General features: G+C 38.5%; 1 protein-coding gene across 1 annotated transcript in view; it reads right to left on the minus strand.

Annotated features, from left to right (window-relative positions):
• UBP1 (upstream binding protein 1 (LBP-1a)) overlaps window positions 1-24,870 on the minus strand; it is a 48,717-nt gene that overhangs the window by 15,638 nt on the left and 8,209 nt on the right. The window contains exons 3-10 of the mRNA XM_009272433.1: window positions 18,400-18,436; window positions 16,788-16,939; window positions 9,710-9,786; window positions 6,954-7,059; window positions 6,228-6,334; window positions 4,339-4,491; window positions 4,075-4,185; window positions 3,403-3,510 (exon numbers count right to left, since the gene is read on the minus strand). Of these exons, the coding sequence (XP_009270708.1) occupies window positions 3,403-3,510; window positions 4,075-4,185; window positions 4,339-4,491; window positions 6,228-6,334; window positions 6,954-7,059; window positions 9,710-9,786; window positions 16,788-16,939; window positions 18,400-18,436 (851 nt within the window). The remainder of the gene's footprint in view (window positions 1-3,402; window positions 3,511-4,074; window positions 4,186-4,338; window positions 4,492-6,227; window positions 6,335-6,953; window positions 7,060-9,709; window positions 9,787-16,787; window positions 16,940-18,399; window positions 18,437-24,870) is intronic.

Genomic DNA, 24,870 nt, shown 5'->3' on the forward strand with positions numbered 1-24,870 from the left:
CTGGAGCAGTTCGTGAAGAACTGCAGCCCGTGAGAAGGATTCACGTTGGAGAAGTTCATGTAGGACTGTCTCCCGTGGGAGGAACCCCACGCTGGAGCAGGGGAAGAGTGTGAGGAGGAAGGAGCGACAGAAACAACGTGTGATGAACTGACTGCAACCCCCAGTCCCTGTGCCCCTGCGCCACTGGGGGGGAGGAGGAGGTTGAGAAAATCGGGAGTGAAGTTAAGCCCAAGAAGAAGGGAGGGGTGAGGGGAAGGTGTTTTTAAGATTTGGTTTTATTTCTCATTATCCTACTCTAATTTGACTGGTAATAAATTAAACTAATTTCCCTGAGTCAAGTCTGTTTTGCCCGTGGATGGTAACTGCTGAGTGATCTCCCTGTCCTTATCTCGACCCACGAGCCTTTCATTCTATTTTCTCTCCCCTGTCTAGCTCAGGAGGGGAGTGATAGAGCGGCTTTGGTGGGCACCTGGTGTCCAGCCAGGGTCAACCCACCAGAGGTTGATAGGAGAAGAGCAGAGCAGAATGACCATTCAGAAAGGAAGCTTCACCGAACTCTCTGTATTGTGTTAGAATCCCATACAAATTAAATTGGAAAGAAAAGATATTAGATTCAATGTTTCCTGAAGGAAGCCCAGTAAGAAACCAATCTGTCCAAATCAGATTGTGGCCAAGCTGGAAGAAATCATACAGGGGGGAAAAAAAAACAACCCGAAACAAAATTAGAAATATCCAGCAAATAGAACAGTAGAATCTTGGAGGGGCAAAATAAAAAAGCCAACATACAAAGTGAGATGCAAAAAGCAAGGAACAAAGAAGATAGCCTATATAATAGGTTAGGTGTAGGAGGAAGATAACAATACCCAACTCTAACTATAGATTGGATCAACCTAAATTTCTGGAATTCAAGAAAAGATAACAGAAAACTATTTCTGGGCATTTAGGAAGCAGCATTGGCTAAGCAACAGCCAGCACTCTTGACTTCGTCAAGAAAAATACACTCCAAACAATCCTGTTTCCCTTCTGTAATGGAGCCACAATTCCTAGGACATGCGAAGTACAAGATCCATCATATATAAAGACGTAATATGTAAAACAGTGTCAATTCTCATACTTAAATGTAGGGAAACAGGTCTTCAGTTTTTGTGTCTAAGCCTCTCTGTGACAACTGTACTGCACATATGGTACATTTGATATGCACATGTGAAGTAAGTCTGTTAATGGCCAAACCTTCTGATTTAGTGGATGGCTACATTTGGGAAGACAGATTTGCAAGGACAGAATTGCTCTAAGTAGAAACATGCATCATCCCCTGTCCATATTTACAAGGCCCACAAGCATAAGTCTGTCTGGTGACAAGAGAAAAAGGCTGATGAGTTGGCCTTCAAGCTATAGATCAGACATTCCTTTTCTAAATCAAGCAAACTAACTTACATAGTTAAAAACAGTACTTAATGAGTGTATAGTGATTACCAAGGTTTCACTATAAATACAGAAAAAATAGTGTTTCATGGTATTTTTTTATGGGCTTGGTGCTTTCACCAAAATTTAATAATTTTGCTAATGATAAAAATCGTTGCAATGGTGGAACAGGTTATGTGTTAAATCTGCACATACCAAGTTAGCAAGGCTGAAAGCATTTCATCCTACAGGAATAAAATTCAAAATGGTCTCAACAAACTGACCAAATGATCTCAAGATAGCATTTTATTACGGGCAAATGCAAAACAGGAATAGTCGGCTGCACAATTAAGAGAACTAGAAAGCTGTACGTAGCTGTTATTCCAAAATAGTCTGTGGGTCATCCTTCATCCCAAGCAAGAAGTGAAGAAATAAACACACACACACTATCCTTTGTGTGCTTTGGGAAAGGCATTAGAAGTCCAGTACTACCTGTCCTACTGCAATTTTTATTCACTACAACTAAGGTAATGCTCCCATTCATAGAAGCTTAGTATTTCAAGAGATTGTTAAGTTAAGAACAGGTTAGACAACTTTCAGATATCACTTGGCTACAGTTTGTCCCACCCTGGACAAGGGATTTGTCCTATCTTTTAAAAATACCTTTTTCTATTATTCTTCCTATAAGCAACAATCATTCAATGATGTACTTATAACAACAGAAAGAGAAGAGAGCGGGGGGGAGGGGGGGGGCAGCAGTGAGAAAAAGTAGAAATCCCTCAAAGGGGGGCAGCAGGAGAAAAAGTAGAAATCCCTCAAAGGACCAGCCTCAAAAGATGCTTTAGACATGCTTTATAAATGAAAGTGATAACATCCTGTTTTCTCCTGTCTGTACCTCCCCCCCAGGGCCAGCTAAAACAAATAAAAGAATGTCTGCACTGCCAAAGAATTATAAAGGTGCATCTTAAAAGAAAGAAAAAAAACAACCACCAAAACAGTAGAAGGTAAATTCAGAGAGCTCAGTGCTTACAATAGTTTCAGAGGGCAAAAAAAAATCCTCCAAAGAACCCATCTGACTTAATATTGCTTGTTCCCTCCCACCCACTTACACAGTTTATAAACAACAAGAGGCATACACTGAAGTATTTTCTAATGTAAACCTTATACATCACTTTTACAGATCAATGATACAAATTAAATTATGTCTGAGGGACAAGACTCAGACAGTCATTGTCTAAGCACTGCTGCGAAAAAGCTGTCAGCACAATAAGCCTGTTCAAAGAACAGTCAAATAATTGTCTTCCACAGTCACGTTATTAATTGACATTTAAACTTGCCAAACGGAAGATGCAGGATTGTTTCTCATCTGAAAAATGTAAGGTCTCAATGATATTCCCCTTAAGAAACAGCATTTAAGAAATCTAAAATGCTAAACCTTGACAGGAAGAGTGCGCAGGATGCATGCTAGATTCATTGGGGGGGGGGCACATATAGGGTTAGCGTACACGTCATGAAGATGTGCTGACTCTTCTGAACTGCATTAAACCTGCTTGGAGCACAATATGTAGAAGGCTAAAGGAAAAATCAGTAACTAATGATCAACCATCTGTAACACTACACGGCGTTTTAAAAATACTGATGTACATGGAAACTTATATTGAATGTAAGTACAAATACAGAACAAAACACTAAATTTCACTGTTCTTACTTCCGCTAATTACACACATATAGGAAAGCAAAAAGCTATTTCATTTAAAGTCGCATAAACCGAAAGCTCTTGACTTTTAAAAGTTACACAGTCCCTCTGCAACAGTTTAAGTGTTAGATTTAGGAAGGATTCCTTTGCTGAAAACAAACATGGAGTAATTGGTATACATAAAAGTGAATAAAATTAAGACACAGCAATCAAAATATTTTTACTTTATATAATGGAAGTTTCTCCTATATCTAACACTGCACAAGGTATCTTGCACAATGAAAAGGTAAGCAGAAGTCCCTTACACTGCCTCGCTTTGCCAGAGAATCACCGTAGTCTGCTGGCAAAGTCCGCTTGCTGGACTTTTTCTGCTCATGTTCAACTGCATCTTCAATTATAGGCTCAAGCCTCATCTGGACAAACACCAAAGATTTGGATCAATTTCTTTTCATTATACAGTGAGGAAAGATCTAAAAGCCTTTTAAAAACTTCTGAAATCTTTAGAAAACTGCATAGAACTCACTGATGTTTAAATAAAAAGAAAATGCAAAAACCTACTGAGGCTCTGGCCTTAAATTCAGTAATCTCCAAAAAATACACTTTGAAGTTCAAATTTGGCAGGTAATTAAATTCTAGATTCCCCCCTCTTTTTTTTTTTTTTTTTTTTTTCTCTTTCAAAGTAGTTGCAAAGTTTTAGGTCTGTACCAAAAGACTTGCTCTAGGGTTCAGTACAGTCAGTCAAATAGCGTTCAATATTAGTGTGTTTTAATACAAGCATCTATTGAGTATCTAAATGAAAGTTTACTAAACAAAATCTTAAAATTTAATGTTGCTGTTCACTGGACAAGTTTGTCAAATAAAAAGCTTAGATTTGTGTAGAACTAATTCTTCCCCAACCCTTCCAAGACTGCAGCTAAGTTATACGCTGTTTCTATGTATTTTCTCCTCAGTAAGCAGATGCAATTCTATTTTGTTACCTCTGTAAGAACTGTGGTGTCATATGAAGGCTGATACTTTTCTTTTTCATGTGCAGTTCGCTTTTCCATCTTTTCTCTGTCTGTTTTCTGTTTCCTGTCTGCTCCTTTTGGCTAAAAATGAACAGTTACATGAACAAGAAAGCAGGTGGAAAATGGTTTTATAATTGAAATCTCATCTCAGAAGTCAAGCAGTAATATAAAGATGTTCCCCATCTTTATGAGAGCTTCTGACAGACTTATTAAGGATCTGGTTTTTACTGTTACCTTAAAAACTTTGATTTGACAACTGGCTGAATGCAGATGATCTGTATATTCTCCATTTTCAGTCTGTTTAAAAGTGTCGACCTGAATCCTAAAAGGAACTCCTTTCTCTCCTCCATGTTTACGAGGGGTAAATTCAGTGCTGATGCAATGTACCTGAAAAAAACCCACCACCAAACAAAAAGGACCCTCAGAAGTATTCTAGACATGAATTTTATTATGTGTTACCAACATCATACACATTTTCTAAGGACAATAACAAACTACCCAGCCTGAGGACCAAGTTGCATAACTAACGTTTCATTCCTTTTCATGCCCACAGGCAAACGAAACCAAAAACATTATATTTGAGCTGACAGGGAAGAGGGGAAACAAGCAAGTGTGTCACCAAAATCTCTTCAAAAAGCAGAAGTCATTATAGATTCTTATTAAATGAGAACTTGCTGGATCTTAAGAAAAATGTATGTGGATGACAACTATATCTATCATGAATACAGCAAAAACTTTTTCAAGATACTGTTGTCCAATGCATTATAGCTAGAATAAACTTCAGAGTTACTTGTAGTAAGTACTACCAAAGCTATAGAAGGTCACCGACTGGAAGAGTTTTTAATCTCATGTGAAATCAGTGTATTTTCAAATATGCCCAACATCCTATAAAAGTCAGCAGACTTTTTAATCAGTATGTAATTGCCTCAAGTGCTGCATCAGCCTGAAGACTGGGTTTATAAGCTAGAAATACCCCTAAAAGATATCCAAGGAGAAAATCAGTGTAACGGAAAGAGTTATGATGAATCTCACTGGACAGTGCTCCCAATTTTTTTTGCTTCCTCATGGAATTTTAAGCGAGCCAAGCACCATGGACAATAGCATACCTTGCACTCTCAACGACTACAATACTATCTTTTTATTTCCTATGGCCATCAACAACAGAGAACCATAGACTGGAAATTTAAGCTTTAAGTGTAATCAGTGCTGCTATGCTGTGTTCTCTAGCCTTTAGCATAAGTGAACTATACTTGCATAATAAGAATCAGTTCCATTTTCGCTCAGTCTGTTATCACTTTTTCTAAGGAAGTGCATAAAAAATATTCAATAGTTTATCTCACGCTTCTTCAAGGAGACTACATTTTAGTACTTGTGTAATTCTTACTAGAAAAAATGTTTTCAATTGCACCAGATCAAAGTTAATTTACTGACAATGCGGAATTTAACCTATTTTGGCAGCCTAAGAAACGCTGCTACCTCAACCTTTATACCTTTTCTTCGTAATAAAAACAGATCTGAGACAAAAGTAAGCTAAAAATTCCAATGCAAAACTGAATGTTCTATCTAAATAATTTCCAAAGAAAGCATGTTCAATTGCCCTGAATATGAAATACATAAATAATAAAAATCCTACTACAAGGAAGCCTACTGACATAGTAAGAAACATCTTTGAATGTCTGATTTAAAACTCTCTTTGTAGAACACTAATTTTCATTTTGTATCCTCAAGCCAAGCCTCTGCTGAAGCTCATCTCTAGGAGAGTGGGCCTCTCAACTGAAAAAGAAAATAGTAGTGACAGTTATTTAGAGGGATATAAATTAATTCTAATACTTCGTATAACTAAATATTTTAACCATGGCAGCTTTCTGCAAAGAGCTTTTTGAAAGCCTTTTATTTAAATTGTTCTTAAAAGATGCTTTTATAAACTCAAATCAAATTGAAAAACCTAACTAGGAACGCTTATAGAAGTAACAGTTGCTATGAACCTGTGTTTTTTTCACAAAGCTGGTATTTAATGTCTATCCCACAAATAAGAAAGCAAGAAGCTTCATAGTGCAAATATACTACTGTTTGTGACCTGAAAGGCACCAAACACAAACATCCAGTCAAGTAAAGTTTCAAACCTGAATAAAAGCAGATGTACATTTTGTTGGATCCCACAAAAATTCAACTGCATTGAGCTGGCTTGGATTTGTCTTGATATCAATGACTCCAACAGACATTGGAATATCTACATTAAAATAAGTAGTATATATTTTAAAATAATCATATTCCAAGAAAACACTAGAAATAAATTTTAATATAAGGTTACCATCAGCAAACACAGCTAGGGTGAAAAAAGGCGGGCTTTGGTGGCTTGACCATAAGCCCATAAACAGTTTCTTAGGACTAATCTGAAGAAACTTAGTAGACTCAACATACAAAGTGCTCAGGGTTTGGGGGTGTTTTTTTGATTCCCCTCCTTCTCCCCCTACCCCCCCACAGCTTAAGCAAAAAAAATCATAAAGTTACGCGAAATAAAGAAACCACGTTGGTGTCATTTCCACAATCTACTAAAGTTACTTTTGTCTGTGTCCTCCTAATTACTGTAACATTTAGTAATCAAAATTAGAAAGATTACTAAATTTATAAGGTTGCAGAGTTGCTATCTTACTTCGGTAGCACTTAAAAGGTTTTAAAGGCATGTGAAAGTAGTAAGAACATTTATATTCAAAATACACGCTATGACAAAGCAGCACACAGAAAACTGGTCTGTGTTTTTTCACCAGCCCTCGCATAAATGTGACCATGATCAATTTAAATTTGGAAATGGAATTTCATGCAGTGGCAACAGATAGAAACAATTATACCTAAGTCAAGAAGTCTGTCCCCAGGGCGGTTCCACTTCCAACCTTCTAGCTGCTGGTGTTCTGTATATTGCAACCTTCTGTCATGGAACACAACTCTTATAATACTCTAACAAAGAAGAAAACAACCATATGATGAGCCACAAAGTTACTATATGTTTAGAAACAGCCTGAAGATAAAGCACTAGAACATTCCAAAATAGCCACAGCACTGATAAACACGTATTTATAGCAAAAAATTTGGCAACCATCGGTATCCCAAAATATTCCAGAACACAGAAATAGAACTGAGCAGCAGGAGATACTTGAAAATGTGATAAAAATGCAGAAGAGAATTACATCCGATTGCACATTCCAAATGTCACGATGAATTGCATGCAGTGAACCGAGCAACACTGACAGCATAGTATCAACACTGAGGAGGCAACGCAAACTTATTTTAGAAAACAAACACAAAAGACTTCATTTATTCTGAAAAGCTGTGAATATAGTTTGACCATTTTTTTCATTGGGAATTTTTCATTTTTTGTAGAAAATTTTAAGAAATAAAATGAATAGAAAAATCCCTTCCTAGTATTTATAAACATATTTACAACAAATCTATGATTTTAATTAATAGTAAGAAGTAATAAACAACTTCCAAACTATTCCAACTGTTCTAGCTGAAATATTAATCTAAAAATAGTACGATATGATTTAACTTTATTCAGCTACAAGCAATTAGCCATCAATACCTATTTTTGTGACCAGTTCTGCTATGACTGTGCTCTTAGTCATATTAAAGAAAGGTTTCTATTCTGCTGCATGAATGCAAGCACAAAGCAATTTGTTATACAGAGGGGGAAAAAATTGTATACATGAATTGCTACTGAACAAACAAAACGTAGACAAACTTTTTAAAGTCTCATTTTTTCCCATTAGTCTACAGTCTTACTTGTACTAACCGCGGATAAGTGTTCAAAAAACCCCCAAGAACTTTTAAATGAAGTGCCTCCTCCAGATACATTGCATTTCCTTGATTTTATTTCGAACATAACAGAAAGGACGTGTGTGCGTGCGCACGCACATACAAACCATACCGCTCCTTTTTCACTGCAAACCGGCAAGTTTGGAGCTTGGAAGTATCTGCAGCCACCTTCACCAACATGAAATGCCTTCTTTGTTGAAGTACTGGGATTCCAGTATTTAAGTGTCCGAAATGGAAAATTTGTTGATGCGGCATCACAATGCCTTGCTGTGATAAAATTTACTTTTTTTCAACTTTTACACTGCTTTGTCCTATTCCACCTACCAAATGGCTCATGACCAATATACAAATCTATAAAATTACAGCAGAGAGATTCCCCAAAGCTACAAGGAAAGAGCACCTAAGGGGCAAAATAGCCAACATGCTTACTACAGCAAGTCAACATGCCAGGTTGTAAAAGATTTAATTACAGAACTCACAAATCCCAGTTTTATGCTTGTGCTTAACACTTCCTGAAATTATCTCTGAACAAGCATCCCACAGACAAATAAGAACAAGGCACAGGACTACACAAGCCAGCCAAAGTTCACACATTATATAGCCCAAAGTTGACAGGCAAAGACAGCCTCCCACAGGCACACTGTTCTGGTGTACTTATCAGTACCACTGTCAAAGTGAATTTAATTGAAGTTTTTCCCTTCTTTCCCAATACATGAATAAGATTTTTTTCACAGACTTTGATAAAATTGTTAGATGCTTATAAGAAAAATCCAAACCCCTCCCCTTCACAGTTCTTTTAATAATTTGTACCATGAATTGGACATTTTTCAGTCCGCCTCATTCTTATACTTCATGCAATACCTCAGATCCACAGTACCTTCTTCTAACATTAAAGCACAAGGAGACAAATCTGCAATTAAGAAAAGGAGCTCAGCTGTGGAACAAACCGCTCAATGAGCGGCAAAATTGGAGAGATCTCTTTTCCTCTGGATATATCTCCAATATCCCACTGTTGCAAAAACCACAGGTTGGCTCCATGTGTCTTCCATAACACCTACTAAGAAACATGCTCGTAATACCTCCACTTCTTTCTAAAAGATCCTCTAGCTTCCTTCCACATCTCCTAATCAACTGAAATGGACAATGAAATGGTTCAGATGATGTTGGTACAAATCTACAGACAACTAGGTATCTTAAGCTCTGCATAAAATAATTTGGTCTTCAGTACGCTCAAGTACTCTATGCATTGGCTATTCATATTCATACTTTTTTTTTTTTTTAATGTATCACTGGTCCACACTCATTCTGAAGAAGTATCTAGTGACACACACACACACAAAAAAATCCATAAAATGTACAGTCTCTAGATTGGATTTCTCTCACCTAACTTTAGATACCTAAATTTGAGATCACTGTTACCACAGCTTCCTTTTATTCAGCAGAAAGACACGGGCACATTTAGTGGAGATTCATCTACTCTTAAAACAGATCAGACTGCAGACCTCAAAGGGTACATGAAGTGATTAGCTCACCTTTAGCTATCTAAAGTTATGTGAAATGAACCCATTCATAAATGGGGAAATGCATACATGTATATTCTTTTAATTTGTAGTAAACCTGAAACAACAAAACTAGGCATTAGGTTCCACTGCGCCTATTTTCTTTATTGGTCAGATCAGCCGGTCCACCTCCCTCCGTGAATCAGAGTACCAATAAAAGGTTAAGAACTACGCTTTTCATACACAACAAGCAGAGATTTGTTAGCAACACTATCTAGAGGACTTCAATTCACCTTCACCAGTTTTCCATTGATCTCTGGTATGTCTCCAGCTTTCCGATTATCTAGCATCCGTATTTCATAGGACTGACCTTTAAAGAGAAAAAAGTTCGTATCAGTAGAAGAGTCAGAGCACAAAGCTATTTTGTGTTTAATGCACCTGAATTAGCTTTTGGTTCACAGCACACAAAAATACCGGTACCTGAAACTTCTGTTTAAGAGATTTTTATAACAAGGTTCACTTCACAGCACAGGAATTAGCACAACAAAGTGAAACTTTCTGGTCCTGGATACTTTCTGGTCCTGGAAAGTACGGATACTTTCAAAGTTTAAGTGTTTCATTTTACATGCAGTGTAAGTACTTGTTCCTCTATTTTTTTCTGAAGAAAAACTCACCTTCAAAACTGAATCCCTTTATTTTTGAAACTGATGAAAGGCAACATACTGAGAACCACAGACTGGTCTTCTGCAACAAACTCCTGCAAAGAGTTTTTATACTCTTCATACAAAATACGTACTATTCTCCCATGTTTAATTTTGCCCATGTACCTGTTGCCTTTGTATGATTTGTAGGCTTTGTATGATTTCAGAAATAAGCCTTTAAAAGAGCTAGTTACTGGTTATTTCAAACAGGTATGAGTGAACCTATCTTTCCAGTGAATTTGATGAACTGTTATGCTTCAAAAGAGAGAAAGCTAGAAGTAATTTATTTGAACTACAGGGATTTTTTTTTCTTCTAAGGTGAACAGCACGTATTGATTTGCAAAAATGAATTTTTAAAATGTAAGACAAAATAGATTTCAAGATGTTCATTAAGATCAAGTACAGTAAATTCATTACCTTCTACATTAACCTCCAAACTACCTTTATGCTCTAGTGTTTACTACATTTAAGACGTTTATTGGCTTGCTCTACAAGGTAAAGGTTCAGCTGTCATACCCCTGTGAATAAGCAAATGATTTCTTCAGCCCCTTTCACTGCTCCATAGACTGATGTTACCCCCAACTATGGACTGTTTGGCATTTTTTTGCTGTAACACAATTAGCACATTTACGTATATACTCTACACATGTACAGGCTTTCTTTACCCCAGCAGCATTTGATCACTGATGACATAAATCTAAATAAAAATTAAATGTACCTAGTGCTGAGTAAAGCAACAGATCTCTTCTCCTCCTATATTTAACAGGAGGGAATTTTTTTTCCTGTTAATGGGATTTGCTCAATTACCAGTGTGTCGTGGTTTACGGAAGTCCATCTGCATTTATAGAGAGCATCAGGGTTTGTTTTTTTTTTTTAATCTAGCACTATTAATAAAACTTTTGCAAATATTTCTCTGTTCTCTTTCACCATTATTTTGAAAGGCAGGAGGGGGAGAAAAAAAAATTTTGACTGCTTGCTCAACAAGTGTTGCTAACCTTTTACAGGTACAAAATAATACTAAGACTGAAGATTTGATGAAAGCAAAAAATCAAAGAATGCCAGGCTCAAAAATGCAAAAATAGCATGGGGGGTTTTTGAAACAAAGGGACAGGTAAGTTTCATTCTGGATTTTTGGACATGTAGCTGCCTTGAAAGCGTAAAAAGCACCACAGCATTGATTGTAGTCATCTCTATAGGAGAGCCATACATGCTACTTTGCCTGCTGTTTCCTGAAGGGCAGCCACAGGAGCAAGGCAACACAAGGTGCTAGGAACTTTTAACTGCCCGCTGCTTAACACTGAAACTATAGTACCCACCTTCACAAAAATCACAGAATCACAGCATGGTTGAGGTTGGAAGGGACCTCTGGAAGTCATCTTGTCCAACCCCCCTGCTCAAGCAGGGCCACCTAGAGCCAGTTGCCCAGGACCAAGTCCAGGCTGCTTTCGAGTATCTCAAGGATGCTCATCCAGCCCATACTTCACCAGCTTCTCTATGAGGAACTTATGGGAGAAAATAGCAAAAGCCTTACTAAAGACAACGACTTGCAGACAACATCCACTGCTCTCCCCTTGTCTACCAAGCCAGCCATTTCATCATAGAAGTTTATCAAGCTGGTCAAGCACGACTTCCCCTTGGTGAATCCATGCTGACTACTCCTGATGACCTTCTTGTCCTTCATATGCCTGGAAATGGCTCCCGGGATTACCTACTCCATCACCTTCCCAGGGATGGAGGTGAGGCTGACCAGCCTGTAGTTTCCTGTGTCCCCCTTTTTGCCCTTTTTGAAGATCAGAGCAACGTTTGCTTTCCTCCAGTCCTCAAGCACCTCTCCTAGTCACCATGATCATTCAAAGACTATCGAGAGTGGCCTCACAATGACATCTACCAGCTGCCTCAGCACTCGTGGGTGCATCCCATCAGGGCCCATGGATTTATGTATGGCTGGTTTGCTTAAGTATTCCCTGACCTGCTCCTCTTCCACTAAGGGTACATATTCCTTGCTCCAGACTTTCCCCCTGATCTCTAGGCCCTGGGATTTCTGAAGGCCAGTGTTGCTGGCAAAGACTGAGGCAAAGAAGGCATTCAGTACCTCAGCTTTTTCCATGTCCTGTGTCACCAGGGCCCCCACCCCATTCAGCAGGGGCCCCACATTTTCCATAGTCTTCCTTTTGCCACTTATGACTTACAGAACCCCATCTTGTTGTCTGACATTCCTTGCCAGATTCAATTCGTTGGGCTTTAGCTTTCTTGACTGCATCTCTGCATGCTCAGCGTCTCTGTATTTCTCCAAAGTTACCTGTCCCTACTTCCACCTTCTGTATGCCTCCTTTTTGTGTTTGAGTTTTGCCAGGAGCTCCTTGCTCATCCATGCAGGCCTCCTGGCATTTTTGTCTGACTTCCTGCTCACTGGGATCCACTGCTCTTGAGGTTGGAGGTGGTGATCATTGAATTAACCAGCTTTCTTGGGCCCCTCTTCCCTCCACGGCCTTACCCCATAGGACTCTACCAAAAAAATCATTCAAGAGGCCAGTCTGCTCTCCTGAAGTCCAGTGATGTGATGCTGCTTTCTGCCCTGCTTCCTCCTCTCAGGATCCTGAACTCCACCATCTCATGGTCACAGCAGCCAAGGCTGCCTTCGACCTTCACATCCCCAATGAGCCCTTCCTTGTTGTATGAGGTATAGCAGAGCACCTCTCCTGGTTGGCTCCTGTATCACTTGGGTCAGGAAGCTGTCATCGATGCTCTCCAGGAAGCTCCTGGATTGCTCATGCCCTGCCGTGTTGTCCCCCCAGAAGACATCAGGGTGGTTGAAGCCCCCCTATGAGGGCCACAGCCTGTGAACGTGAGGCTACTTTTGTGGCTCTTTGTAGAAGGCCTGATCTACTTGTTCTTCCTGGTCAGGTTGCCTATAGTAGACACCCACTACAATGTCACCCATATTGTTCTGCTCTTTAATCCTTACCCATAAGCTCTCAGTTGGCTCATCATCCATCCCTAGGCAGAGCTCCAGGCATTGCAGCTGTTCTCCCACATAAAGAACAACTCCCCCTTCCTTATCTTCTTGCCCTGCCTTTCCTAAAGAGCCAGTATCCCTCCATTGCAACATTCCACTTATGCGAGCCATCCCATGATGTCTCCATGATCCCAGCAAGATCATAGCCCTACAACTGCACACAGATGTCTAATTCCTTGTGTTTACTTCCCATGCTGCTTGCATTAATGTACGTGCACTTCAGAGAGGCACCCCACCATGCTGATTTCCCAGAAAGGGTTTTGGGGTTTCCCTGTAATGGTGCTTTACAGGCACTTCCTTGCTTACATCCAAATGCTGGAGGTGACCCTGTTTAAGCCCCCTTTTGTTGATTCTGTGTTCCCTTACAGGCACATCACTCCAGGCCCTTTGCTGCTGGTAACTCTCTCCCTCCCCTGTTGTTCCTACTTCAAAGCTCCGCTTACCAGGTCAACCATCCTGCTGGCAAAGGTACCTTTGCCCCCCTTACTGAGATGGATCCCGTCTCTCCCAAGCAGTTCTTTGCATTCACAGAACTACAAGCGTAGCTGCACTGTGTAAACCAACCTAAAGAATGCCTCCCCTTCAAAAAGCAATTCTCTTCCATACCACTTCTGCTATTCAATATACATCTAGCTGAAGAGCAGTCAACTCAAAACATTGTCCTACAACTCTCATATGCATTCTCAATTGACTCATTTAACAGATTTTACAGTTAATAAGAACCCTGCAAACCCCTGAACAACCAACCATCATCACTCCAAGATTTGAACTTCTAGAATCAGCTTCAGCTGAAAACCTAATCACTTTAAATATTCCATTAGCTCATAGAATCATAGGGTATCTCAAGTTGGAAGGGACCCATAAGGATCGAGTCCAACTCCCTGCTCCTCACAGGACTACCTAAAACTAAATCATATGACTAAGAGCATAATCCAGACGCTCCTTGAACTCTGAACGACGCTCTTAGCTATTCCAATTAAATGCTCCTTGAACGACGCTCTTAGCTATTCCAATTAAAATACTTACTGACAGAGGGTAAAGTCAGGGCTTGCTTAAGTATTGCTTTATGAAATGTCACCATAGCTTAACAGACAGGGCAAACGTTCCCATTGCTTCTGGTATTCCCAATCCAGTAAACTAAGACAACTGCTGATGAAATTAAAGAGGGTATTTGCTCTCTATGGTACTCCCTATTCACAATCCTCTTGAAAATGATTTAAGGCAAGACACTGCCTGGTAATGGGGCCAAACTAGAAACCAGGTAACTGAAGTGACCAGGATTAAAATTACTCTTTTTCTAGAAGACTTAATCCAACTCATTACACAAACATATGTGTCAGTATAACTCAGTGTTGCAAACTGATTCATATTTTAAGGTGGTTTCAGTATGAAAGATGTCATGTCTCAAAACTATCCCAAGTTTTTTTTTTTTTTACATATATACATATACATACACTAACAGCTAACAAGAGAAACTTTTAGGAAAAAGTCTTAACCTAGGCAGCAAAGGTACTGTCTTTCTGTCTGAAGTATTAGCACAGAAAAGAAGTTGGCCAACTGGTTTTTTTCCCACATTTATTTAGAAAAAGGGTATACCAATGCCTTCATTTTTCAACATCAGGAAAAGTTACCTAGGACACTGAAAAATAGCAAAATTTCTTTGCAAAAGAAATCTTTATATTAAGAGATTTTCAAGGGCAGATGAAACATTTAGTCATTTCAGACACTGTCACTTAAATGGCAAGCTCTTCTCAAAAGCGAGATAGCAAATGCTTTCTTCCTTCAGCTTGTCACCTTGTGCTGGTTCCCCAGCACACTGAGCTGACCTTCAGGCTTTGTGTTTGGTCAGGGAGGCTGGATCCTGGCACTGAAGAAAAAGTGTATTTCTACGGAGTTTAAAGTTTATAAAACTTCCAAGTTTTTTGAACAGTGCAAAGCGTCTTGCTGGTCCAGCATACTGCTGCAATGGTACCGTTTTCTGCTGAAGAGAGCACTCAGGGTACAAAAAGTGATAATAAATAAAGTAAACCTGACTAAGCAAATGGCTGAACTATGCAATCACATGTTTGTAAGAAACTACAAATCACCTAAAGAACTTCCATTATTCTCCTTAGTAGAAGAGTCAAGTAATGTTTAAAGCATATTTAGAAAGACTGGATACTGCAAGATGAAACACTTAGCAACTTTATTCACATGGAAAGCTGAAAATGATGCTTTGTCATCATGTCAGTATCAAATTAGATACAATCTGCTTTCACAGATTTTAGGGCCCCAGCACAGTTAAACACTTCCAGGTATGAAATGCATCACCAGAAGTTCACACTAGTAGAAGCATTTCAGCTTGAGCAAAAAGGGTACCTTATCAAGAAAACACACGCGTAAAATATACAAAATCTATAAACTAGTAAAGCAATTAGTAAGTTAAATAGCTCAAAGACCAAGGAAAATTCACCAATACTTATTTTAAACTGTGTCCTCTTAACTGCACACTAAAGTAGTACACTACTCAGAGAAGCACATGAGCTAAGAAGATTAATTGTACCAAAACATGGTAGGATATGGAAAATAAATAGTGAACATAATTTTTTAAAAATTGTTTTTATTTTTCATACAAACTGTGTTGCAGGACCGTGTCTTCTAATTACAGTGCTGTCTATTGAGAGATTTTTGGGTCGAAGTCCACAAAGAAAAAAGCAAAACTAAATCTAGGAACGGTGATCCTAGAGCGTTAGAGTCGGGGCGGTGGGGTAGGAGTGTACAAAGCCATTGATATAGTCCAAAACAAATGATAAATGGTTTTATCTGAGTTCAGAATACTAGATGACTAAACTTAGGACACCAATGTCATTTCCAAAGGTGAGGGAGGTTTTATCACATGGCAATGACTACATTCAGACTATTTTACCCAGCAGCCAGTATCCTCTGTAGAAGGAAAACTGAATTTTCATGCAAATCAACCACAGGCTATGAGGAAAAAACTGCAAGGCTCACATGAAGTATTTATCTGGTTAATTTCTGATAAATGTAGACAGACAATAGCGAATACACACAAACTCCAAAGGTAACTCCAAAGGTAGCTGCACTTGTGTTTATGTTTCAAACATAATACTGTTCTGGGCAGATATGCATAGCTAATTTGAGAACAATTACAGTGTCCTCTGTTGTACAACAGTTTAGGGATTGACATTTTAACATTTATTATGACTTTCTGGGGGTGTTTGTGTGTACCTTATGCAAATATCATCCAATTAACTTGCTATTATCAAGAAAGTTTGAACAGGAATGCAAAATTAGTCTTGTATTTTAATGTATTACTACCTCAAGTTTGTCTCCTAAAAGCTCTGTTGGCTTGATTTTACTGGGGGAGGTGGGGGACGGAGAGGGATAACACAGAGCAGGGGAAGAAAAAAAAAAAGAAAATGGAAAAAAACAACCCCCCCCCCAGACTCTAAAGGGGAAGTAATGACAGACTATAGCTATGAGTCTGCAAGCTGGACAAAACAAGACCATTAGTAAGGTATCCAACCTCATTTTTGACATGCATTTATTTTGGATGTACCCACACGTATCAAAACATGAAATACAATTCCAGTTTTAGACTTGCACCACAAGCTGCATTCACTACAGTTATGCCTGCAACATACGTATACCAACCTTGATTCAAGTATGTAAGAGTTTCATCATATAATTTTACTGCTGGAGATGTTGCAGCACACATAACATACTGGAAGGGTGGATGTTTGGTCTCATTTTCTTGTGGAAGGCTGGAATCTTCCTGTTTGAAAATAGGCAGTGCCAAAACATCACTGAAAAGAACAAACAAACAGCTTTGTGAGACTGTTGGCCCTGTTTTGTCTGAAGTTAAAGGAAAAAAAAATTATCTGCAACTTAAAAAACCACAGTGGAATACATATAGAATTGTGTTACGCTGAGTTTATTAGTGAAACCAATGTGAGCAACATCCAAAACATTTTCCACAAAAATTTTAGGCTAGGATACATAAACAATACTCTGGGACCTAAGCAGACAACAAATAAAGTTGTGCTGATCCTCTAAAAATTTAATCTTCAGTTCTTGTCTCCACTGAAAAAAAATCAGTTTACTCTTAACTATTCACCTGTCAACATAGGCAAGCTTGCCTAATACACACGCAGATGAGAGCAATGCATTTGCTTTCTTCTTCGAAATAATGTATTCCCCAAAGTAAGTTACTTACACTGCAAAAAATCTTTCTCCCCATTTAGTACAATCATATGTAACCTATTAATTCTGTTGACATTAAAGATTTTTCAATCTTAACTTGTTTTAGCCTTAGCACACTGAACAGCACAAAAATGATAAGCAGCAGATTCACAAAATGTAAGTTATAGAAAGTATATGCCAAGATTCACTTCACTTACAGACATTTAAGACCACCAGAAAAACTTTGGAACTGCAAAGTTTCTGAAGAGTAAAGAGCAATCCATGCTGTCCGCAGGTAGTGGTAAGAGAGAGCTTCACCACAACCAGCAAACACATCACCTGCTTTCTACAGAATTAAATATTCTGTATTAGCAATATATTCGTTCTCCTTGTATACAGTAATCCTTCATAAATAAAACTTCAAAGAGATTAGTGAGTTCTGTTCAAAGATAGTGTTTTTTCTAGCACCGTATTTTTGTTCATGATGAAATTCTTATCTGCAGATCCATGAAACTTTCCTTGAAAATCAGTTTCTAAACTGAAGTAAGATTTCTCACACCACCTCACCTGTTGATTACATTTTTAATCTACATGTATCTTTTATTTCTCTTGCATTGATCACAATCATAGATTTAATATATTTTGTAAACGAATTATGTCTTATCTGTATTGCACTATTATTTACACTTTGTACCCTAAAATTTTTGAAGTAAAATTATTTTTTGCTGTTCCTCATTTCTGTGAGAGCCTGCTTTATTTAAAGAGAAGTCTGTAATTCCTCTTGAATTCCAGCTCATATCTGGAGAATCAAAAAGTATCAGTATCATTATAAATTTAAAAAGTGAAATTACAGCCAATATTTTTGTGTCACAGAAGGTTATAGTATAGACTTGGTCTATGTAAGTATTAGGTTTGGGGATCGCAGCTGGGGCACCCCAACTTTTCTTTCAGAGCATGTGCCACATACACTAAGTTAAAGGCCAGCCACATCATATTCCACTTCCCTGGCTACCTGGAAGAAGCTATATTGACCTGAAAGAGGAAATACTTATGAACAGTGAAAAAGTAAGTAGTTTGTCATTACCTTGTAGAGACTGTACAGTCTCTCCCAAAAATAACAACTAGAATTAAAAAAAGACCAAAAAAAGACACCCGTACAGGTTCCTTTCCACTAGGAAGAAACCACAGGAGATGCTACAAACAGGCATGAAAGCAGAAGTAGGCCGGATAATGTCCAAAAAAGCAGCAGAAGCCTGCTGAATCATACCTTAGCTACTTCTGATGCCAGCTCCCCAAACCGGAGCGCAGGAGGCTGTATTCTTTAACTAGTTACAAAGGAAGATAATGTGAAATATCCACTTAGGAGAAGTGGACACTCTTAAAACAGTTGACTTACATAGACAAAAGGAGCATCATATCCAGAGGTAGGACAGAAAATTTCATAGATTGGTGGACTGCTACTTGAGGATAACTCAGAAGAAACAACTAGATGCTTCATGCCTTGATGGCAGTCAAAAAGGCAGCATGAGCAGAGGGCAGCCCAACACAAGAGGGAGCACTGTGACAAGCAGAGAAGCATCATCCCAAGACAGGACTTCTACACTAGGAACCCATGGAACCCATGCTCATCACACACTTTGGCACATAAACCACCAGTTAGTGTTTTTATGAAGAGGAACTTTAAGAGGGAAAGAACACGGAAACGATAACAATGTTTAAAATACACACATAAGAGTCGAAGTGCAACAAAGGCGGCATGCAAAATATCTCACCAAATAAGTAACCTGTAATTCGACAAACTTCCACAGCGCTTGCTTTTACATAACACGCAAAATTAAAGAGAGAAGTCCTTTGTGTATTTATGAAAAATATCTTTCAAGCCTTCATTTTCCACCCACAATTTAAAGATAAAAATGCATCTGCTCTGGCTTAAGAATGTGTGCTGTGGTTAATGAACTAGTTAAATTAACAGACAAGGCACTGGAAGCCAACAAATACAAATGGAAGACAAATTTAGCCAGCTTTAAACCTGCTTTTGCTAATACTTACAAAGTGGTAATGACTAACTGCCACTGTGGGAAAAAAAAAAAAAAAAAGACACATCCAACTCCTCAACCCTACAATTTAGTTGTAAAGAGAGCATAATGTGCATTCTTAAATGCCACCATTCCAAAAAAACGCTCCAGCAAATGGCACGAGGCAAATGTAAGAACTTCATTTTCCCAGATAAAAACATGCATTTTTCTTATAAAAGAAAGTTTTCTGGGTACTAATACATTCCAAAGGAAAAGAGAAGCCCCCAACTCCTCAACCCTACAATTTAGTTGTAAAGAGAGCATAATGTGCATTCTTAAATGCCACCATTCCAAAAAAACGCTCCAGCAAATGGCACGAGGCAAATGTAAGAATCTTCATTTTCCCAGATAAAAACATGCATTTTTCTTATAAAAGAAAGTTTTCTGGGTACTAGTACATTCCAAAGGAAAAGAGAAGCCCATGCAATTTAAAACTCCTTCCTAGACCATCTTTAAATAAATACCATTTAAGTAACATTTTGATTTGTTCACTCAAAGAATGAAATATCAGTGTTTTCACATTTAAACATACATTTGTTCCCACCTAAAACCAGATAAAAGCTGCAGGCAATTAAAAAGAGTCAATAAGGTATGAATAAAGTAGTTCAAATTAAGATTTTAAAGTGTCAGTGATAAAGAAATGTTAACTGATTTAGAAGCAACTATTAACTCCTCTTGAAGTGATGTATCTTTTCTGACTTTCAACAAGGAAGCTGCTATGAAGCGACTGGTCTATCCTTCAGTCACCGTTGTACAGCAACAGAGGATGACCAGTTTTATTTGATACCCGTGAGCCTACGGTTCAGCAACACAAAAGGTCTTCTGGGCAGTACCCGCATAAAGAATTTCTGCCACATGAGCTGCTCCCTCCCCACCCTTCCCCTCTGTACAATATTTTTCTGGGCTATGTTGGGATCTCTATCAGTTCATAGGACAGCCCAACACCCAGCTACACAACTGAGGGTGGTAAAAGCGGGTGATAAAAATCTTACTGTAGAGAAACCCCCATCCTACCAAACATAACTTGAGGGCAGGCGTAATGAATTAACTCCATTTCCCTCCTCACGACTGGCAGTAACAGGAATATAGGAATCAGGGAAGAAATTGCTAATGTCTATGTTTACCTAGGAAATCATTAAGAACATGCAGCTTTGAGAAACACAAGAATACAAAGAGCATTCCTCTGAGGCCAAACTCCCCTGTTGTTTATCCTTACATTAGTTCAAATAGGGACCATCTAAATTTCACAGTGACAAGCATTTTCCACAAAATAAAATTCATTGCTCACGCAGCACGGCTGAAGAAAAGATGCCAGGTGTACTCACAATTCAGAGTAGGAAACCAACAGGAAACAGAAATTTAGTATTTTTAATAGTCCTCTTTACTTACACTGAAGAAGAATATCTCGTAAGTGATAAACTGCATATAATATATGCTGTTATGTAGATCACATTGCTAAAAACTACAGAGATCCTAAATGATGGTGGTCTTTTTACCACCTCTAATTTTATACTGATTCTATTGTAAGACCCAACAAAAAAACCCCAGGAGAGCAGGTCAGCCTTCTCAGTTCTCGCTTTTCTTCCTCGGACCCCAGATACAATTTCTGCATTTATAATGAGCCAAAGGCCTAGCAGCGCAAATTACCTGCCCCCCAGTAAATCACTGGCAGCCTCCATGTTTATGTATACTTCAGCATCCTTTACTCATTTTCCTACTCACCTGGTGAAATTTGATTTGTGCTGGCCCAATGCAGATCAGCGACAGGCACTTTTACTGCCAACTTTGCTCAGGTTATTTAACATGGCAAAGTACGTCTTACCTAAACTGAAGCACCTACTGACAGAATTGCCCAGATGGAAGAAAAATAAGTTTTCCAAAATAGCTACTGTTGAAATTATTTCAGGCTACAGGAGAAAAGAGCTTTAAGAGACCAATTCTGTTCTTTTTCTGCCACTGATAACTTTTGATCTTGTGAAGTAAAGGACTAATTTACTCACTTGCCTCATCTAAGTGAACTCTGGACTATTACAAACAAGCTAAGATATAAACAAATAGCAATATTTTGAAGGAGAAGTAGCATCTTTTGTTAGACTTCTTGATATCATTTGAAAAAGTAGATCTATCAAGGTTTACTCTCCTGATGGAAGAAACTCTGAGACCAAATTTTTGAAACTATTAGCTCCAGTAAGAAAAGTCTTCTCTCGGTCCCCCACAGTTTGTTATCTAAAGCATTCAACTGAAAGCATTCTTTCTTTGTAGAAGGAGAAAATTTTCCCAGAAAAACAAAACCAGCCTTCATTACACACCAAAAGCAGACAGTAAGCACTTCTCCAACACCCAATCTTAGCTAGCTATCCTACAGAAGAAGTGCGTAAATGTATGTGAAATAACCATACATATGCACCATACCATACAAAAGTAGGAAGGCTTAGAAGAGGAAGCAAGGTGCATGTTAACACTTGAACCAAAGCATCCAGTAGGATGGATCACGTGTGATAAGCTATCCTATGTTATGTAGCCTACATGAGCTTAGTACAAAAAGACCAAGAAAAATGTAAGTTATCCTTCTCCTGTGCTTGTCAAATGTGTTTGTTAGCCACAAAATCACCTTCCTTCCACATTTAAAAGCCTCTTTTTCTGAAGCATTTAAAAAAAAAAACCTGCCTAATAATAATAGGGTCACAAAATAAATGAAGAACCTCCTGTCCTTCCAAGAACAGGAACTAGTATGTCATCAAAATTCAAAGTGACATTCCATCAATCATCTGCCTTATCTGTCTTCTGGATTGTATACTTTTGGGTGTGAGTAGTAAAGCATCCGAGAACATGCAGGTCTTTTGAAACTTTAAAGCATGGTTTACAAGGACAAATACCTTGAGAAAAATGTTTCTCAAGCAGTATTTCAATTAAGAGTTATGATCTCAAAGCCAAGCTCTGCACTGTTAAGAGGTCTGAACAAGCCACAGGAAAATGTAAGGGAATGGGAGAGCTGATCCTTCCTAACACTTTCCCTTTGTCCACAAAAGCAAATCTGATGTGAGATGAGACCCCTGGAAGAAGCCACTGGGAAACAACTTTCTCTGAAGCAGTTGTCAAGAAGTGCAACATGAATGAGAAAACAGGTGCAAACGTAATGCTGTTCCTGGGAATCCTACAACCCATCATACGGAAACTCAGTTGGTTAAAGGCCTCAACTTATGGGAAGCCTGGCACAAAAGGCACGCAAAAAACAACCAAAGAAAGAACAAAAATCCCACCACCAAAACCTGTATCTTCCTAAGCTCTTGAAGGTACCAAGGAAAAGCTGTAAGAATAGTATTTGTTCACAATTACAAATCCCCCGTCCTCCATCCTCTCCTCTGACACAGGGAGGTCAGGCAGCTGCTCTAATTTGCAGCAGCTATAGTACAGATTGCTCCTAAGGGGGAGTAATGCATAAAGCGTAAATGAGGGTAAACTTGCTGTCCTGCTCTCAATCCCACGTGTCCATCCACCATGAGAGGTGACAGGGGAACAGAGAAGATAGTTATGCAACCTGAAGAGTCTTTTCCTTAAGAATTAAACTGGTCTCCTTGAACTTCTGAAATGTATTCACACATTCAACTGGGAAGAAGAAAAAAAAAAACCAACCCAAAACCAATGTCAGTGACCTAGAACATGAGGTTTATCTTTCAACATGTTTTATCTGTGGTAACAAAGAGAGGAGGTTTAGGTTTGTGGATTTTCTTTTCCCTCAAATGTCTATTTCCTGACAGGTACTTACACATTTGTGTGCCTGCACAAAGAATCAAGCTCCAATTCTAATCGGTACATAAAATTTTATTTTACGGAATCTAGCGGTCAGTGAAAATTATTTTTTCTACAGTGCAATACATAAAAATATAAGACTACTGCAACAGAAGCTTTTTAATGTATTCTGCAGAAAATACTGTATACATCTTAAAAAAGAAAAAATTTCAGGATACTTTAAGTAAGCACTCCTCTTAAAAAAACCCAACATAACCAGTAGCAAAGTCTCAAAAGAGCGGGAGGCATTAGGGGAAGCATAAACAGTCATTTTGCCTGTCAGAAAGTAACAGTAGCCACAAGGAAAACAGGGCCTGAATGAGATAACTCCATTTTTTCATTTTTGCACAGCGACTATAAAGTTACTGTCTTAACTGTCATGACCCAATCATGTTCATCAGAAGCCAAAAAAAGGATGTCAGGGACCAGAAAGTTGTTAGAAGACAACACCCTCCCTCTCTTCTCCACCTGAAAACAAAGCTATAAGTTGTAAGACAGTGGTCCCCCAAATCCTAACAGACCACCTCAATGTTACTTTAGCCTAAACTTTGGAGGAGAGTTGATACACAAAGTTCCCTCACTATCCAAGGCTCTCCACAGCACAGTAAAGAAACAAGACTGACCGCAGTAGGTTTCTGTTCTTTTCAACCAAGGCAGCAGCCAACTCCATTCTCCAAAGACACTCCAAGTGTTTGGGATATGCAGCAGAGTCAAACTGACTTGATTCTCCAAAATGGAGGATTGTCTGGATGTATTTTCATACAGTCTTTTGTATAGACTTTCCCATTTCAGAGCCAAGAGTCATCTTTTTCAATTTAGTTTAATAAACTTCAGGTTTTAATCTAGAAATATGCAGCAAAATAGCTACTCCTGAAATAATCATCAAGTTCCCCAATGACAGGCTTCAATTTTAGCACTACAAATACCATTGGAATTGCAAGCATTTAAATAAATCCATACACTAAGCTTCCAAATTACGCATAAAAATTCAGTCATTAAGGTACTTGTCCTTATATTAATGCTCATTTAACTTAATTTAAATCAATTCATTAATCAAATAATTCATTACACGAAAAATGGAATTCTGCTAGAGAAATAGCAGGCAGTTCCTGAAACTTATCTTTTCAATGAAATAGCCCCCATTTTTTAACAGTTCGTAGCAACTATCAGTGGTCCCCAAAATTATAAAATTCTTGCTGTGTTATGATGGATATTATGATGGATTTGTAAGAAATCACTATGAGAGTCTTAAATCTATACAATGGTATCATTACCAACTGAAGTCAACAGCAATACTCAAAACTCACTATCACTAAAGGTACCATGTTTTTATATAGGTTTCTGGCAGGGGCTATTTGACACATCTGATAATAATTATTATCAATTGAATTGAATTTTGTGTTTATAGGCAGTTTCTTATTGCATGAGAAGACATTAGAACAGCAATCAGAAAAACTGGGTTTCAAGATTTTAAGGAAATTTTGAGAACTATTTAAAACCATGTGAATCCCCTGTACTCAGCACTGGTGAGGCCGCACCTCAAATACTGTGTTCAGTTTTGGGCCACTCACTACAAGGAGGACGTCGAGGTGCTGGAGCACGTCCAGAGAAGGGCAACGAAGCTGGTGAAGGGTCTGGAGAACAAGTCTTATGAGGAGCGGCTGAGGGAACTGGGGTTGTTTAGCCTGGAG

This window comes from Aptenodytes forsteri, unplaced genomic scaffold (assembly GCF_000699145.1).
Source record: "Aptenodytes forsteri isolate BGI_AS27 unplaced genomic scaffold, ASM69914v1 Scaffold398, whole genome shotgun sequence".
Taxonomy (NCBI): Eukaryota; Metazoa; Chordata; class Aves; order Sphenisciformes; family Spheniscidae; genus Aptenodytes; species Aptenodytes forsteri.